Source organism: Eptesicus fuscus, chromosome 13 (genome assembly GCF_027574615.1).
Source record: "Eptesicus fuscus isolate TK198812 chromosome 13, DD_ASM_mEF_20220401, whole genome shotgun sequence".
Taxonomy (NCBI): Eukaryota; Metazoa; Chordata; class Mammalia; order Chiroptera; family Vespertilionidae; genus Eptesicus; species Eptesicus fuscus.
In genome coordinates, this window is record NC_072485.1 from 75,052,900 (window position 1) to 75,071,991 (window position 19,092).

General features: G+C 43.8%; 1 protein-coding gene across 1 annotated transcript in view; it reads right to left on the bottom strand.

Annotated features, from left to right (window-relative positions):
• Nucleotides 1–257: 257 nt before the first annotated feature.
• CD44 (CD44 molecule (Indian blood group)) overlaps nucleotides 258–19,092 on the bottom strand; it is an 86,969-nt gene continuing 68,134 nt past the window's right edge. Inside the window, exons 10-15 of the mRNA XM_054724572.1 lie at nucleotides 18,187–18,276; nucleotides 17,169–17,360; nucleotides 13,394–13,447; nucleotides 9,910–9,981; nucleotides 7,742–7,820; nucleotides 258–1,199 (exon numbers count right to left, since the gene is read on the bottom strand). Coding sequence (XP_054580547.1) covers nucleotides 998–1,199; nucleotides 7,742–7,820; nucleotides 9,910–9,981; nucleotides 13,394–13,447; nucleotides 17,169–17,360; nucleotides 18,187–18,276 — 689 coding nt within the window. The 3' untranslated portion in view covers nucleotides 258–997. The remainder of the gene's footprint in view (nucleotides 1,200–7,741; nucleotides 7,821–9,909; nucleotides 9,982–13,393; nucleotides 13,448–17,168; nucleotides 17,361–18,186; nucleotides 18,277–19,092) is intronic.

The window sequence follows — 19,092 nt, forward strand, 5'->3', positions numbered from 1 at the left end:
ATAGGTGGCCATGATAACAGGAAAGCTGCCGAAGTCCCTCCTCTCACCATTTTGGTTCTAGGACCAGACAGAAAGCCTTTGAGCCTCAGAAACCCAACTGCCTTCCTGGATCTTCTGTGAGATCTGGGTGAGGGAGTCTGAGTAGGGACTTAGCTCTGAGATGAAGTCTTCCAGGGAGACCCTCCCACGTCTTCCTAATGAGCTGTTGGGACCCAGATCTTGCTGGTTAAGACCCTGAAGGATCACAGCACAAAGGGTAAAAGTGGAAGAAGTACAGATGTTTATTATGAATCAACTTAAACCCTTTTTATGCCTCTGACAAAGTAACAAAACAAAACAAAAAAATCATACTAATCACAGGACCTCCAGGGTTTAATATTTCAAAAACAGAGATAAATAGCTTACTACAGATAAATAGCTTGACCCTTTGGGCATTCTCAATAGCATTGGGAAAATTTCCAGGGTATCTGTAGAAAGGGATGTATAACCAGTACATCCCAGTCCCCTACCCCCATGGAAAGCAATGCCTAGGGACTGGGCCCCTGGATGGACAATATGAACTCATTCAGACTTCCTTTCAGGAACCAATTCCTCTTAGCTCTGGGGGGATGTCCTTAGCATGTGGTGGTCACCTGGGAGGTGGGGTGGAGGGAAGGTTGAGGATCAGAAAGATGCATTTATGGCTTTTGTTAGATGCCATCCTAGCACACCCCAGGGAGTGGGTGGCTTCTAGGTGTGAACTGAAAACCGTCAAAATCTTGCCGATTGTTATAATTGGGCCCTCATTTCAGAAAGCAATGCTGTTTTTATAAATTGTACTGACTTCAAAAAACAAAGCACAATAAACAAAAAGGAGTAGAAAATGTTATGCTAAAAAAAACAAAACAAAACAAAACAAAAAAACCAATGAAATAATCAGTAGCACATTGCATCTGTGAGTGTCCCAGCTCCCTGTAATGGTTATGTGTGATTTCTATCCAAGGTCATGGTATAGGTGTTACATCCCAATCTTCATGTCCACGTTCTGTAGGTTCCGCGTCTCATCGGCTGTCATACACTGGTCTGGGGTCTCCGCTGACTCCTTGTTCACCAAATGCACCATCTCCTGAGACTTGCTGGCCTCCCCGTTGAGTCCACTTGGCTTTCTGTCCTCCACAGCTCCATTCCCATTGATCACCAGCTTCTTCTTCTGCCCGCACCTGATAATGTAAAGATCAGATGAGAAAAGGGTGCAATGACCCAATCATCAGCATCACGGACAACATCACCAACATCGTTATCACTCCAGTTTATAATGGTCTTTAGTATGTTTCCTCTTACTGACTTTTAACAGTCAGCACTTCTTAAAGTGAGGTCCCCTGAACCAGCAGTAAAAGCATCAGCTGTGAGCTTGTTAGAAATGCAAATTCTTGGGCCCACACCTGGGAGGGGGAGGGACCCAGGATCTGTAGTCAAGGCCTTCACAGGGTTTCTGATGCAGTGGTCACAGCTCAGGAAGCCAATGCTATTATTATCCCCTATTACAGGTGAAGAAACCTTAGGGCTCAGAAAATTCAGTAACTCACCCCAGGTTACTCAACCCCTGGAGTATCTGACTCCCAAGTTCTAGTTCTCCTTTCACCATACTACGCAATGGAAATGTTTGCCTCTTATTAGTGCTTTAGCAATTTCCGCAGACTCAGATAAACCATCAACATGATGATCGTAAGTCATTCTGATTTGTGTATTCAAGAAAGTCCCATTAGGTGGATGGGAAGAGATTAACTAAAGAACATATATGCATAGCCTATGGACACAAATAATAGTGTGGTGAAGGCTTGGGGATGGGTGGGGGTTAGGTGGAAGAGGCAGGGGAGAGGGGAAACGGGGGATATCTATAACACTGTCAACAATTAAAAAAAAAAAAGTCCCATTAATTCCTCTCACAGTCAACACTGTGTTGGCCTTGTCGGGGTTATTACTGCATGTACTGAAACAACATTTTTCTAGAACTGTAGGCCATATTGCTTTTTCCTGAACATTGGTTACCTCTCATATAACCCTGGTTATAGGAGGTTGAACTACCCAAGGCAAATAGTTCAATTACTTTAAGGTTTCTCACTAACATTTCATAAGATGCAAATGCCAAAGGTTTTCTACGAAGGGCATGACCTTGACCTTGTCCCTGCGTCATAGCATTATCATAGCACTGCATCACCCCCGCAGCCTGACACAACGCTTCCTCTTTCCTGTAACATGATGGCGGCTGCACATCTAGAAGTCAGACTGTGCTTCACGGAAGCAAAATTGCAGATCCTCACAACTACAGGTGGGGCGGGGGGAGAGGGGCAATGGGCTAGCATTCATTGGATACCTCCTGAGTGCCAGGCACTTCCCATGTAACTCTATGTAATCCTCACAATAATCCCACAGTGCTGCTCTTATTCCCATTATATGTCAGTGGAAACTGAGGCCCGGGGAGTTTAATAACTAACTTGAGATCACTAACAGCTCGTAAGACGGAGTCAATATTCAACTCCTGGCCTTTATGACCCAAAGCCTGGACTCGGCCCAGCTCTCTTCACGCTGCCAACCATCTGGAGATGGGGAAGCAGTATGAAGTTGGAATTGTTCACTTTGCCGCTGGATATTTGGAGTTGCAGAGACAAAGCCTCTATTATTCATGATCGTGGGCCATTCCTGCTAGGACTGCCAAGGCCATAAACTTTAATCTCTTGTTTGGGGAAATAGAAATTATACCTCCTCTATAGGAGTTAGATCCTGTCTCCTCCGGCCGGATGCTTGATGAGGGCAGAGGAAGGATGCTTGACCAGTGCTGCAGACCCGTGGCACTGGGAGTATGGATGCTGTCCACATAGACAAGCACGGAGCTCGGGAGGCGTGGTTTTGAGACTTTACTGCCATGTGACCTGGGGCAACTCACCCTCTCTGAACCTCAACTTGCTTATCTGAAATATCAGACTATTAAGAGTAGCACTTTCACAAGATTGTGGAAAGCCCTCAAAACAAAGCCTGGCACTGCATACATGAGTCTGTGAGTGTTTTATTTGTTGCTTTTACAAACACTGTGGGTGAGGAAACCAAAGCCTTGGATAAGCACTTGGAACAGTATCTGGAACACGGTAGATGTTCAAGAATCACTGGCTGTGCCCTGGCTGGTGTGGCTCAGTTGGCTGGGCATCATCCTGTGCACCAAAAGGTCTAGGATTCCATTCCCAGTCAGGGCACAGGCCTAGGTTGTGGGCTCGATCCCCAGTAGAGGGCGTGGAGGAGGCAGCTGATCGATATTCCTCTCTCACATCAATGTTTCTCTCCCTCTCCCTTCTCTCTCTACAATCAACACATTTTTTTTTTCTTTTTAAACAATCACTGGCTGTGATTGTTAATATAATGAGCACCACATAAGATGGGTTTCCCTTGCTTCTCTGGCTGCCTCCACTACTTCGTTACATTTACCATGAAGATGACTTAAAAGCCTGAAGGTGGAATGCTGCTCATGCTATTTTAGATTCTCAGGTGGTATTTCCGGTGTTCTTTGAAAGAGAGGTGTCTCATTAAAGTAATGGGTGCTAGAGAAGTTGAATGAGATATTGCAGGAAAGTGATTTATAAGCATAAAAAGGCTTGTGCATGGGGGTGAAGTGAGGATTCATGTTATTCACGGAGACAAAGCTGGTTTTGAAAGTGGATGACATCTGACCTGCAGGACTTGAGCTTAGCCCTGCCCATGTTTCCCTGTGGATTTGTGTCTCTGTTACCTGCCTGACTTCTTTCAGGAGGGCAGGATGATTCTCATAAATAACCCAGCCCAGTATGCTGTGCTCTAGGCATCTAAATAAGTACTTTAAAAATTCAAGTCCTAATGTTTTTTATTCTTCTTAGAGAAATTTTAACAGGAACATCAGCACTGAAGGGACTTGGGAGGTCATCCAGCCCAGCCTTTTCATTGTGGAAACTGGAGACTGATCCCAGAAGTCAAGGCTGTCATCTGAGACCGCATCGCTAGCTAGGACAGGGCGATGGTGTCTACAACTTAGATTTTCTGAGTCCAAAGGTCAGAGATCTCCACCGAATTCCACCTTGCCTTGAAATCCTTTCATTAGCTGTGCGCACAGTGACCACGCAATGTGGAAGGACCCGGCTGGAGCCTTGCCAGGAGAGGGTGGGCAGGCTGGGTGATGGGATGGGGGGGGAGGGGCACGTACATTTAGGGCACAGAGGAATTTCTTTTGAAAGACTTAGGGGGTAAATTAACAACCGATCTTATGTCTCTTCTACCTGACAATCCTTAAAGCTATTTAGAGAGGTATGTGGCTATTGAAATTTAAACTAATTAAAATAAATAAAATTTTAAAATTCGCTTAAGTGGCACTAGCCACATTTGGAGTGCTCAGTCGCCCCCAGGATTCATGGCTGTGGATCGGGCAGGACAGATGTAGAATCTTTCAGTCATTGCAGAAAGCTCTGCTGGGCGGCTGTGTTCTCCAGGATGGAACGACGTGGGGTGAGGAGGGATTAGGGAGCCAGGCTGCAGCTTAAGGGAAGGCAGGACCGGCCACAGAGGATTATCTCCTTGAGAGTGAAATCTGGCGAAGGCCTTTTTTGTAGTCAGTGTAGAAACATTCCTGAATCATTCCTGTTTCGTGAAGCCTTTTCTGGTCACTATTTCCCTCCTCTGCGTACACATCGGATAAATTCTGTAAGGGAAAGGCACCTAACTTCTTCCCTTAAGAAGCAACCCAACTGACTCCTAAAACCACAGTTTTCTCCTAAGGACAGTGAATGAAGTACAATTTTCATTGGCAAGATGCAATTCAGGGACTCTGGTTACATGAAGAACAGCAAGGAAAGGTGATGTGGGTTATGATGGGGATGGGAAGAGCTAAGGGAATAACGGGACCCCGACATGAGCATCTTTAAGATGACACGACTCACAGATGATGTTGGCATGGACACCTGGGGTCAACCCTTGAATGTCAACTTCAGTGACTAATGCTTTTCCATTTTTATCTTTTAACCATAATTCATATGACAGTGCCTGGCACAGAGTATGTGCTCTATACATGTCAGCTGAGTCCAATCCAACAGGCCAATGTTGCCACCGAACCTCAAGATTCTTTTAGGGAAAGGATGGTACTTTTTGTTTTTAATCTTCTCTTTCTCCTCACCAGGGTTGACGGTCATAGCCGCCCCTCAAAAGATGTGTAGGTCCCTACTTTCAACCAAACTTTCTTTGATGAAAATAGGATTCTGCCGAAACCGGTTTGGCTCAGTGGATAGAGCGTCAGCCTGCGGACTCAAAGGTCCCGGGTTCGATTCCGGTCAAGGGCATGTACCTTGGTTGCAGGCACATCCCCAGTAGGGGGTGTGCAAGAGGCAGCTGATCGATGTTTCCTCTCTCATCGATGTTTCTAACTCTCTATCCCTCTCTCTTCCTCTCTGTAAAAAATCAATAAAATATATTTAAAAAAAGAAAATAGGATTCTGTGTCTCTCTAAAATGTAATGCTCCAAGCAGAAAGACCCAGCCTTTAAGAGGATTAGGAGAAGGCTGGCGACTTCAGAAACACAGTGCACATGAAGGGGCCTGTGAAGCCATAACCATTCTTTAGCTGCTTGGCAAATCTGGTTTTGATTATCAGATCAGGACATGGTAATTTATGGCGCCCAAGCAGCTACTTTCCTGGTGAGATACGTGCTGTGCTGGATCCCGGGTGTCCCTGTCTGCCCGTTGCTAGGGTGACTGCTGGCCTTGGGAAGAGGGGGAGGGTGCAATGGGGCCCTTTTTGCTGCTCACATGATGGGGAGCGACGTGTGAGCTAACCAGCTGCACTGCAGGGGCTCTGGCTGCTCTCAGGGACAGCAGAGATGCTTCTTTGAGGTCTCCCCCAGCGACAGCACCAGGGGCCACGTTTCCATGGTGACATGCAGAGCTCATGGACTGTACCTGTGAGCAGTGGCAGTGCATTCTAAGGCTTGGGGCAAAGGACTGATTTCCAACAATAGGAAATTCACATTTAGCTGAGCAAAAGTAACCCTAGAGAAAACAAGGACTCTGTGGGAAAGTATAAAGACTCTTTGTATGGGGTCCCTCAAATCACATTATTTAAATTTAAATAATAATAAAAAAATCTCTTTCCATTTAGTCATAGGAGATTTCCAGGAGGACTTTCAGATTTTCTTTCCTAGTTTTTGTTCCTTATACAATCAACGACCACGACTATTTTTATCATGCCCTCAAAGGTACAGAGAGCAACACAGCTTTTCAACTTTAATATAGCACTTTTATTAACTTGTACCAGCGTCAGACAGCATTATTTAATTTCCTCGGATAATTAGAGATACTGCCTGGGCCCCCCACAGCAGTGGAATTAGGTATTTGCTGTTTTCCAAAAGCCAATGAGAAGGATTCTATCATTTTCTCCAGGTCTTCTCCCAAACCCGGGGGCATTTTTCTGGCCTGTTAGATGCTCCAGTGATACAATAAAGGGGACCCTTGTGCTTGGAAATAAGATTCTTTTACCTTAAAGAAGAAATCTCAAGAAACACTTACAGAAGGTTTAACGTTCCCAAGCATATGCTCGGAGCAAAAACGCATCTTGAAAGTATCTTAAACAGGAAATTGATACTCCACAAACTTATATTTGTGGAGTATCCTTGTCTAAGTTCATTTCTTCTGTTGCTAGAATGACAATTTTCCTTTATTTCACTTTAAGTGGCTTTATTTCTGGAGCCTTGTCACAGCTCAACCAGGAATATATATTGTTTAAATAGCTGCTGAAACAATCAGCCTTGGTTGAGAGAGGGAAGAAGGGAGGGGAACCTTTGATGAAAACAGCCCCCATGTCAGTTCTAGGGACTTGTCTGTCTTTATTCAGACTTTCCTACGGGAAGTTCTTCATTATTTCATAGACCACACTGTCAGGGAGCTCTCCGAGGCCATGATCTGAATCCTTTCAACTGCTGTGTCCAGAAAATAGAAAATAGTGTCCTTACAAAATTAAAACACAAACTCAATGCCTGTTTTAAGTAAGGGTTCTAGAAAGCTCCATGGGCCTCAGATAGGAGATGACCAATCCCTGAATCTTTATATGGTGTTTTTGTGCATTGTGAATGCACTTGATAAGTATTTGGTTTAATAAATCAATAAATGAATATATAGTTTTATGCCTTTTTGGTGAGGTATTTCATAATTTTCATCAGAGAGACTCCATAGGGCTTAACCTCAAAATAATTAAGATTGCCCGGCCAGCTGGCTCAGTGGGTGAGCGTCGACCTATGAACCAAGAGGTCACGATTCAATTCCTGGTCAAGGGCACAGGCCCGGGTTTCAGGCTCGATCCCCAGTGTGGGACATGCAGGAGGCAGCTGATCAATGATTCTTTCTCATCGTGATGTTTCTATCTCTCCCTCTCCCTTCCTCTGTGAAATCAATTTAAAAAAATAATAAAAATAATAATTAAGATCCCCAAGAGATTCCACCACTATTTAGAAGTGAAGGTCCAGGTAATTATGTGCCAGAGCAGGGCTTCTACTGTACCATGCGCATGAATGCCTGAGGCCTCGTCCAAATAGACTCTGACACAGGAGGTCTGGGTGGGGCCTGAGGTTCTGCACTTCTAACAAGCCCCCAGGGTGCTGAGGCTGCTGGTTCCAAGGGCTATGCTCTGAGCAGGAAGGACATAGAGCCCAAGTTTAAATGATGCTCCTCCAAATCAGAGGCTCTGAGGAGCATCCCCTTACCTTCTTCGGCTGTTGACCGCGATGCAAACTGCGAGAATCAAAGCCAGGGCCAGGAGGGACGCCAAGATGATCAGCCACTCTGGTGAGAGTGAAGAAAAAGACACCCATGAAGTTGGGAAATACACTTTGTGGAAATAAACATGCACTTTATAAAACTGACCTGGCCCAAACAAGAACCACAGTCAGCACTACAGATAAATTCGACCAAATGACCCAGCCAGTAGGCAGATAATACGAGAAGAGAGATTTTGCTATAGCTGTTTGTCCAACCGGCCTCTTGCTTTAATCTCTCACCATCAGTCAGGATTTCCAAGTCCCTCCTGGAGAAACATGTTTCCAAAGAAATGTAGAATGACCTGTTGAAACTCGTAGATGCCCTGGGTGCAGTTATTAACCAGAATGAAGGAAACATATTCTTCCCTTAAAAGGAACATTCCTTTCCTACCATATAAGAGCACCCACCTTACATTTGATTAGAAGCAAAAATGGAGGCCACATACTAGTGAGTGCAAGAAAGGGCAGTTCTGTGGATGGTTGAACTTGTGCACATTCATGGGCGGGGTGCAGGGGGGTCATTTGGCAAAACCTGTCAAAAGCCTTCCAAATGCACATGCTTTTGATCCAGCAGTTACACTTCCAGGAATTTAGAGGACCTAGAATTAGCTAGGAAGATGTTCATTACTGTGCTGTTTATAATGGCAGAAGTTGAAAACAACCTAATATCCAACAACAAGGAGTTGGTTGAATAAATTAGGGTTCATTCATTATATAATATACTACAATGTGGGGGGAGATATGCAATGACATTGGAAAGCTGTGGCCCCCCAGTTGAGAATTGTAGTTTGCTAAACAAAGCATGTATGGTGTAATTACACTTTTATATATAAATGACATTGAAAATGACAGGAAAGTCATCTATGAAAATGGTAACCATGGCACTTCCGGATAGTGGGGTAGATAACGGATTTATATTTTTGTCCTTTAGTTGCATTTTCCGAAATGTCTGCAATAATTAACGCGTCACTCATGGACTAATAACATGTTATACACAAGTTTTTAAATCAAGCTTTAAGATATTAAAATATGACTGGACAACTTGAATAATTTCAGCTGCCGAGTGGGCTGTGTATCTGCGCAATGAACTACAGCTTGGGAAACAAGAAAGATGGACAGTCAGTCACTGCCCCTTCGCCTTTGGGAGTCTTGGTTCTCCTCTGATTTGCTGTTCAGGGAGTGACCTCTCCCTGGTTAGGTGAGCTGGGGGAGCAGGGTCGAATCAGGAGGTGGGGAGGCCCTCAGGAGAGATCCACTTCTGTTCATTCCTGGGTCTCTAGCCCTGAGATGCCCCCATTCCCTCTCACTGGGGCTGGGGAAAATCCTGCTGCCTGATTATCACAAATTTCGCCCCACCCGCCCCGTAATCCCTGGCAGCCCACGCCTTCTCCACGTGCTCTCCTCTAGCTGTGCCCAGGCAAGCTGAGGCAAGGGGGCCCACAGCACATTCTTCCCTTTCCCATGGGAGGCTCAGTTTGGAGAGCTCTGAAGAGGGGGGATCATTTGCAACCCTGGGAAAACCCTTCCTTTTTTGTAATCCCCCTTCACAAATGCTTAACTTTGAGCCCAAGTCAAGTAAAGCATTTGCTTCCAGTGGCTTAAATCTTGACACTCAGGAGAGCCAGCTGTCTCGGTCCCCTCACTGCACACGCAACACTTTCTGAAACTTTGTCTGTCTGGATCAGTGAAGACCGTCCCTCGAGAAAAAGCACTTTGGGGACCAGAAGCATGTTTTCACTCCACCCAATGCCCTGTCTGCAATGTGAGAGGAATGTTACACGTGTCATCCCCAACCCCAGAAATAAAGGGGAAACTGAACCGCGATAGGCAGGACCTGGGCGTGACATGGAGTTCCCTGGGCGATCATGCATTTGGGGAGGAAGCTTTAGGACCTAACGTGGCTCTGCTTTGGGACCTGGGATAAAAGAACCTTCCATCTTTTCCGATCTGTTACTGTCATCCATCTTTAGCTTGCAAAGAGGAACTATCAGTTTCAAGGGTTGGACATTTAGGAAAATGTGCTTTACAACTGCTTGCGTCTTTCTTTCTGGGACATTCAGTAAGACCTGCTTTTACCATCATTCCCCGCCCCCCCCTCGCAGCTCAAAACTCACCTGGAATTTGAGGTTTCCTCTTAGGACCCGAGGTCGTGCTGACCCCACCTTCTTGACTCCCACTGGCGTGTCCTAAGGGGAAAAACAACATCTGTCATCCAAAGTCTGGAGGGTGCAGCGAGGCTTACAGAGCAGCACACGGAGCCAGCTCTGTGTCTGCAAAGCTCTCCACACACTGAAGCCGCAGGCGTTTATAAAGCGCTACGAGAATCTCCCAAGAAATGTTCCGTTTGATGCAGGCCAATATATTATTGAAACATGTTTTATATTTGAAGAATGAACATTGTCTTCTGCTACAAAACAAAATAAGAAAACAAATAAAAATCCCAGACTGAAAAGAAGCATCCCAAGACAAAGGATCCACAAGTCGGAACAGGAGGCTTACCAAAATGAGAGGCGTCATGTTCTAAAAGAAACTCTAAGACGTTTTGTCAAGAGACTAGCCCAAATGAACAAGCTCTGCTTTTTCTTTGTGTTTTTTTTTTTCCTTTTGTAAAAAATAATATATATTTTTTTATTGATTTCAGAGAGGAAGAAAAAGGGAAAGAGAGAAACATCAACGATAAGAGAGAATCATTGATCAGCTGCCTCTTGCATGCCCCACACTGGGGATGGAGCCCGAAACCTAGGCATGTGCCCTGACTAGGAGTCCAACTGTGACCTCCTGGTTCATAGGTCGACTCTCAATCAGCGAGCCAAGCTGGCTAGGCCCTTTGTATTTTATATGCTTCCTTTACTGCTCCCACTAAAATGAAAATATCCCACTAACATGAACTCCTACCGAGTGGGATTCCACTGCTGAATCCTGAAGGCCTCCCAGGGAAGAAACGAAGCAGGGAGGTCTGTGTGGGTAGTCAGTGAATGAAGGTGGCTGGGCTTATAATGAGACGCTCTCCTAAAAGAGTCCAACTTCAGACTGTGCACAGCAGGCACTGAAGTCTTGATTATGATGGTTATTTTAAACAGGGTGGCTCTTGCTTATGCAAGCTGACATTTTTGTTAAACTCTAATTTTACCATATGTCTGGCCATTTCAACATACTGCAATGCCATTTTGACAGTGGCCTCTCACTTTACAAACCTCAGAAAGAGTCCAAGACACTTTCTCTAGCTGCCTACCAGAGTCTGCGGTCACTGGCCAGTGTCCACCTGCAAGGTCAGGCGATACAGGCCATCTAAACTGGAGATCATTGGCCTTGAAAACCACCTCAGAGGTGCAGTCACCCTCACTGGTCTTTCCCTGACTCATGGCAGCCTCTGCTATTTGAAAGAGAGGCCATGAAGGGACCATAATCTCTTTATGTCTATTTTCCACAAAAGTGCTCCCAGCAAGGAAAGATCTGGGTGTGTGTACAGCCAGATGGAACCGCCTGCTTGAACAATAGACACCTGCACAGGAGTCAAACAAAAGAGGCCGCTCCCGCCCACTTCAGGCAAAAGCCAAGAAGATGGACTAGATAGAGCAGGTCTCGCCTTGCGCCCAGGAGGTCTGCAAATGCAGCTGGGGAAGGGCTGGCGGGGAAGGCAAGCTCTGCAAAGGGGAACACTGATACTGCAGTTGGAGAGGAGATCCAATCTGAGACGCGTGCACAGAGATAATTCGATTGGTCTTAACTGTGAGAAAAACTGTCTAGGGCAGTGGTCGGCAAACTGCGGCTCGCGAGCCACATGCGGCTCTTTGACCCCTTGAGTGTGGCTCTTCCACAAAATACCACGTGCGGGCGCGCATGTACAGTGCGATTGAAACTTCGTGACCCATGCGCAGAAGTCGGTTTTCGGCTCTCTAAAGACATTTCAATCGTTGTCCTGTTGATATTTGGCTCTGTTGACTAATGAGTTTGCCGACCACTGGTCCAGGGCAGTGCTTCTGAAGCTTAATATAGATGCAATCCACCTGGTGGAGCGGGAGGCTCTTGAGTCAGTAGGTCCAGGATGGCTGGGCATTCTGCGTGAACGACCAGCTCCTAGCTGGTGTCTCTGCTGCGGGTCTAAGGACTGCACTTGGGAGTTGTTGGGAGTGTCTTGATTTTAGAGAGCATGCCTTTTCGTAACAACTCCCTGTCGTTTCTAAATTACTTTCAAATTCCTGATGCCTCGTGTTCTTCACAAGAACTCCAGGAGGTAACTGAGGCCAGTGTTCTGATCTCTTTTTTCCTAATAAGGAAATTGAGGCTGGGAAAGGCTGACTGCCTTGGACTTCGGTCCTTACTTTAGAAGCATTTCTGATGAGCCCACTACATCCCTGTCCCCTTAGGTAAAAGGTTATTACTAAAACTACTCTGTAAATGTCCATCTTCATTGCGCTTTAAGTGTGTGAACCTGTAAGCCTGGTGGCAACTCTACTTCCCATGTAAGCATGAAGGGGAGGACAGTAGCTTAGAAGGATGACCTCACTTGCATGGGGCGCCTGGACCGATGATGCTCGGGGTCACCTCGGTAAGACAGCACCAGCACAGCCTTTCAGCAGCCCCAGCGTTAGTGGTCGCCAGGAAACCTGCTTGGCGTCAGGCTTTTGCTGCCTGGAGTAATGTTTCCAGGAGTGTGCTCTGAGTCACAGCAAACAGGAATCCGTTGACGAATGCGTGCCGGGTGGCAATTATGGTCACCACAGGTTGCTTTCTCCAGACTGTGCTGGTGAGAGGCGATAGGAGACCCCTGGGTTTGAAACGTGGCTCCACCACTCAACTCACTAGTCATGTCGACTCAGCTAAGTTACTTAGCGGCTCTGAGCCTCGGTGTCCTCTGTAATAGTGGAATAATAGTATTTCTTATGTGGGCCACAGGGTATGTAGGATGAGTAAGTGAGTTAATAGTAGATGAAACCTATAAAATATGTTTAATTTCATACCTGACTACTGACCTACAGAAATGGCAGTTTGATAGGGTCCATCCTAATACACAATGAATTCTGATGAAATGCTAGCTATTATGCCATGTGCTGGGGGCCATGCCAAATGCTTCAGTGTATACTATCGTTTAGTCTTTTAAACCAGACCCGGTGACAATTATTATTATTATTTTATTGGTTAGGAAGTTGAGTCTCAGATCCTTTCAGCAACATCCCCAGTTTGTATGTGGAGGAGCTGGAATCAAACCACTCTTATTCCAAAACCCAGGTTTTTAACCACTCTGATGTAGTGAAATGTTACCTTGAGACCCTGCTTGGAGTCTCCGTGATCCTTTCAGATGGAAGAATTTTCTCCAGAGCAGTCATTCTCAAAGCACAGTCCCTGCTCCAGCCTTATCAGTGTCACCGGGGGCTTAGTAAAAGTGCACATGCTCAGGATCCACCCCAGACATGCAGAATCAGAAACTTTAGGGATGGGGCCCAGCAGAGTGGTTTAATAAGCCCTTCCCGCGATGGTGATGCATGCTAAGAAAGTTTGAGAACCACTTTTTGAGAGACAGTGACTCAAACATCATTCATGAATAATCAGCAGGTTCAATGATGATGAGAGGAAATGACTAAAGCGGCTCAAACTCACCAGTTGATTCAGATCCTTTAGTGGTATGGTGCCTCCCGCTGGGGTCTCGATCTTCTGTAAGGAACAATCAGAGAAGGTTCAGTACCGTGTGTTCCAGTTACACTGCCGTCTGCCTTTTCATGCCCTTTGCTTTCATCACAAAGCTTAGTCTTTTAAAGGTAAGAAAAATGATGGCAAAGGAGCTGTGAACGGGTCCACAATATTAATTTATATTCATTTCTTAGTCCTCTGATGAGTGGGCTAGAGATTTCATCAAAATTAGGAAACTGGTTCAGCACAGACCATCAGGATGACCAGAGGAAGTGTGGCTTTGGTAGAAACCCAATAACTGTAACACGAGAACAAAATTATCATGTTGTGTTCACAGGTCTGAGGTTGGAATTTGATAGCTGTTTCTTTGAAATAGGGACTCTATGTTTTGAATGATGACAAACGTGATCACTGGGAATGCATGTACTCTGTGGCTTAGGGCATGAGACATTTAAAGATTATTCTCCGAGGCAGGAAATAGAAAAAGATTTTGGTATGCATACAAGATCTTGGGGTTAAATTCAAAGAGAGAAGCCAACTGCTTATTTAAAGAAAATGTCTGAAAATAAGTGAAAAGGAAAGGGGGAGATGATAGCTAACGTGTGAGTAATGTATTTCTGGTTATTAGAACATGTTTCAAATTGTAATATTTTTCAAAAATGAAATCTGCATTTTCAACACCAAGAGTTAATATAATTCATCTGCTCAAATATCCATCACCAAAAGGCTTTCGATTGAGACAAGTTCATGAATTGCTAAACTCTGGATCCCCAGGTCAGATCTTTAATTTAGCATATGGAAACTCTCCACCCTTCTTGCTCCTCCTCCTCCCCACACATTTTCCAAAACTATACTGGAATCTTAAAACAAAAAAGGACAATGGTTTCATAAAATGGCTATATTTACCCATTATGAAGGTACCTATAAGGAAAATGCCATAGTCGGATCACCACCATTTCCCAAAAGGTGGAGGTAGGTGACCTGTAATGGCTCGTGTACTTGTATAGAGGAGACACATTGCTTTGTTCCTTGGCTGATGGTTAGAATAATGAAAAACAGAATTTGCTGAAAAGCCAGGACCAACACCCTCAAAATCACTATCACCACCACCACCACCACCACTACACCACCACCACCACCACCATCACCACTATCACCACTACCACCACCACAACAACAACACCATCACCATCACCACAATTTCAGATGTTTTAATTCTTAAGGTTAAGCATAAAGACTGAGAAAAATTGGAAGAAATGAGAACCTTTTGAATTTTGAAAGAAAACAAAAAATGAGAGTTGGATCACTTATTAATCATTTAATCCATGGAGAACCATGGAAAATCTGTTGGTACCACCATAGAATGTGGAAGAAATGAGAGTACATAGATATCAATTTTGTAGAAAGCCTTTTATTTACTAACAATAGTCTATGTAATCTTTCTAGGCTACTGTAACTATTTAAATTGCCACTTAAAATTTAAACTCATTATGTCACATGACAGGCCTCATTTTGCTAAGAAAAATTAGGCAATGCTCTAAGGTTCACTTCTACAGAAAAATACTGAAAATGATACTTGGAAATTTTAATGACTGAGGGTAGAACCATGATGAACAAAGAACCGAAGGGTGTGAGGGGCTCTGTCTTGCCAATATTGCCAAGGTTAGTATTTTCCTTGAAGCTTGTGTTCAAGTAACCCTTATTTTATTTACTAACTAGAGGCCCGATGCACAAAACTTGTGCAAGAGTAGGCCTTCCTTCCCCCGGCTTCCCTCGCAGCCCCAGCTTTGACATCCAGAAGGATGTCTGGTCTAATTAGCGTATTATGCTTTTATTATTATAGATGCCACATTCACATAACTTTCATTATAATTTGTTGTAATTCCATTTATTATTAATTATTGTTAATTTCGTACTGTGCCTAATTTTTATAAATTAAACTTTATCAGTAGTCCCTCCTTATCTCTGGGATGGGCAGCCGAGGAAAGAGGCCACACAAGTGATATTCTGGGTTTCTGTCACCACAGCAGTCATCTGTTATATATATTGAGTTCTCATAAGATTTATTCTTCTTTGGGGAGGGGAGAGAAAAAACTTATGCCACAAAAAAATTACAGTCATCCCTCCTTATCTACTGGGAATACGTTCTCTAAGACCCCCAATGGATGCCTGAAAAGTACAGATAGTACTGAACCTATATATGCCATTTTTTCCTATACACACAAACCTATGATAAAGTTTAATTTATAAATTAGGCACAGTAAGAATTTTACAACAACAATAATAAAATAGAACAATTACAACAATCTACACTAATAAAATAGCAAGATGCAAATTGACCGTACCTTTGCGACACCCACCAGCCAATCAGGAGTGAGTATGCAAATTAACCCAACAAAGATGGTGGGTTAATTTGCATACATGAGCCATGGGGAAGACGCAGGCGTTCTGTACCGCCCCAGCAGCTCCGGGCCTCTAGGAAATGTGGAAAGGCGGAAAGGCAGCTCTGGGGTTGAGTGAAAAGGCGGCTCTGGCCGGAGTGAAGGCGGTGGTGGCAGCCAGGGGAAGGAAGGCCCATTCTTGCACGAATCTTTGTGCACCAGGCCTCTAGTATACTATAATAAAAGTTATGTGAATGTGGCGTTAGGGAGTAAAATAAGGGTGACTTGAACACAAGCACTGCAATGACATGACAGTCTACCTGATCACGGAGATGGCTATTAAGTGGCTAAGGGGAGGGTAGCATATATAGTGTGGATACATGGAACAAAGCAATGATTCACAGGTGGAGACAGAGCAGGACAGCATGAGATTTCATCGAACTACTATGAATAGCACACAATGTAAAGCATATGAATTATTTCTGGAATTGTCCACTTGATATTTTCAGACCACAGTTGACCATGGGTAACTGAAGCCATGGGGAGCAAAACCCTAGATCAAGGGGGGACTACTGCATGTTTAAAATCACTAATATTTTATAGGCATCAGTGGTAAGAAGTACTTAAATAACCAGAAGGAGAGGATTTTAGTTTCTTAGCCAGAGTAGGTATTTTCCAGTTCCTTTTTCTACAATGTCAGTTTTTTAATGCAAATGGAGAAACAAACAAAAAAGCAGAAGTAAGGAGGACTGTTTGAGAAAACAACTCTCATTCTGGATCCATGTCCAACTTAATTGAATGTCATCTTCAGCCATCTCTTTGCCACTACAACAAGAGAGAGAGTGCCTATCCATTAACGGTTGGTTCTATCATAAAGTTTTAAGTGTGCATCATAATTAGAGATTTATCCACAAGCCCTTCCCCAAAAGTAAAATTCACCAATCCATCTCATGAAAGTATGAGATAATACTTTCAGAGCCAAGGTACTAGTATATGGAAATTATTCACTTGTTGGGTAAAACCTTACAAACTAGGCAGCATGTTGTTAGTTGAATCAAATAAGATAGCTAATATTCAAATTCTTTGATCTACAAAACTATCAGTTTCATATGGATCAACTTAATATATCACAAGATCAGAAACAAGGCAAAGAAAGAAATTCTACCATAACAACCAAGTCACAAGAATAAATAGAAATGACATCAGCAAATGAAAGCATTCTTAATCTCAACGAAGTCTAAGTTTACTTGCACTAGAATGAAGACATGATAAAAATCCTTCCCAAGTCACAAATAAGCCTAATCATAGCCTACACAGAAAACGTCCCCTATAACATGAAAGCATGTGTTGTTTTTCTACATTACCTGGCAATCGACCATCAACATTAACATTGGAATCTCCAGCAGTAACTTCAGTAACTCCAGGGGACTCAGTGTTAGCAGGGGTCACTGGGATGAGGGTTGTGTACTCCTTTGTGTCTGGGGAATGAGGAGTATAACCTTCCACTGAAGTAGCTGGGTCTTCAGGAAGATTTCCACCTCCGCCATCATGCCTATCTGTGTAGAGGTGGAGTCAATGGTGAACCGACATCTGTGAGGCCACCACCCATCGTGTGCTTGTCCTTAGAACATGCAATTACTGCAAAGGCTTCCCACATGTAATTTGTGAACACAGAGCAAAAGATAGTCTGATTTATACTATTGCACAGAATCTGTATTTTGCAATTGACAACACCTGGACATCACTCAACAGAAGAGATTTTGGTGATCCTAAGGCCCAGAAAAGACATTCATTGTAACATCTACCTGGGTTATTAAAATAAGGATCATGCCACTACAACTGTGACCTTGAAGGCAACTTGGGTTCTAGATAACCTTGAGCTCTTACTCAATTGGACCCACCTATAATGAAGTGGAGGAAGCATATCTTTGAATTAAAAGGTAGATGTACTGTCTGTGATTGGAATAGCCAATGCAAGGATACCAAGACCTGAGGCTCTATTTTTTTCCTTTGCCAGAAGGCACTGCTTCTTAATCACCAACTCCATGGATTAATGGTCCAGAGTATAAATGGCAAAATATTATAATTAATGCAAGGGAAATAGAAAGTAATATAATCCAGATCTTTAGACCAATTATAATCACAAATAAGCAATCTAAATCTAGAATTTAAAAAACCTGACCTTTAAGATTAAGACATATAGTTGCATTTCATGTACAATGGCTTATAAAAAGTCTACAAAGCAGAAAAATCAGAGACCCATCACCAGCACACCTTCTGATCAGAAGTAACAGCACAACAACAGCCAAGGAATGCACCTCCACCAGAGACACTGTGCAAAGACACCCATAACTGAAGCCACCTGGGCTTTACCATCCTTACTGCTAGATGTTGGAGTGGACATCATTGACTGGTCTGTATCTTCTTCCAAGCCTCCATGTGATGTAGAGAACATCTGAGTATGACTCTGCTCTGTTTCAATGAGGGATGAATCCAGTATTAATTTGAAGCCATAAAACAAATCCTTTTATCTTGCTGACAGAGAGGATCTAGCTATAGTGTCAGGTAAGAGCGTAAGAATACCAAGGTGTGTGCATACCATTCTCATCTGATTGATAAAAATGTACAACCGAATTCTGTTTTACTAGTTGGCTCTTAAGAGCCTTTGTCTGTTTGTTTTTTCGGTGGAATCAACAAAGATAATGTGCCAAACATAAAGCCTGAGCCAAAACTTTGCCTATCCCAGATCATCCTGACCCAATGGTAACATTGCTTCCAGTCACCGAGGAAAACCAGAGTACATAGACACAGAGGAAGAGTAATGTTTGAATACCAGTGTTCCCATCAGCAATCAAGAGCACCCAGCTGTGTGCCTGCAGGGAAACCAGTGGTATGACCATAACCACAAAAGAGGAAGAAGTTCATCTAGAATAACTTGCTCAAGTAACTCAGATCAAATGTATAAAAGGAAATGTTTCAGTCCCTCCTAAAGAACATTAAATTGGAGTTACCATTTTACTCCATTATTAGGTTTTTGATCTCATCTGTGGATGGGGATTCTCATCACTGTACCGAAACACCAGGAAACGCTTGCCTGGGCAAACACAGGGCCCTCACTGTAGTCCGTGCAATTTGAGGTTGAACCACTGCCCATATGTGAAATCACTCTGACTGTTTTGAGTTAATTTCTTTTGTATTCTAAGAAAAGGACTGACCTCTGAGTTACAGGTGCAAGCACCCCATAAAGCACACCCATAAGCCATGTCCACCACCAAAGTAAACATTACA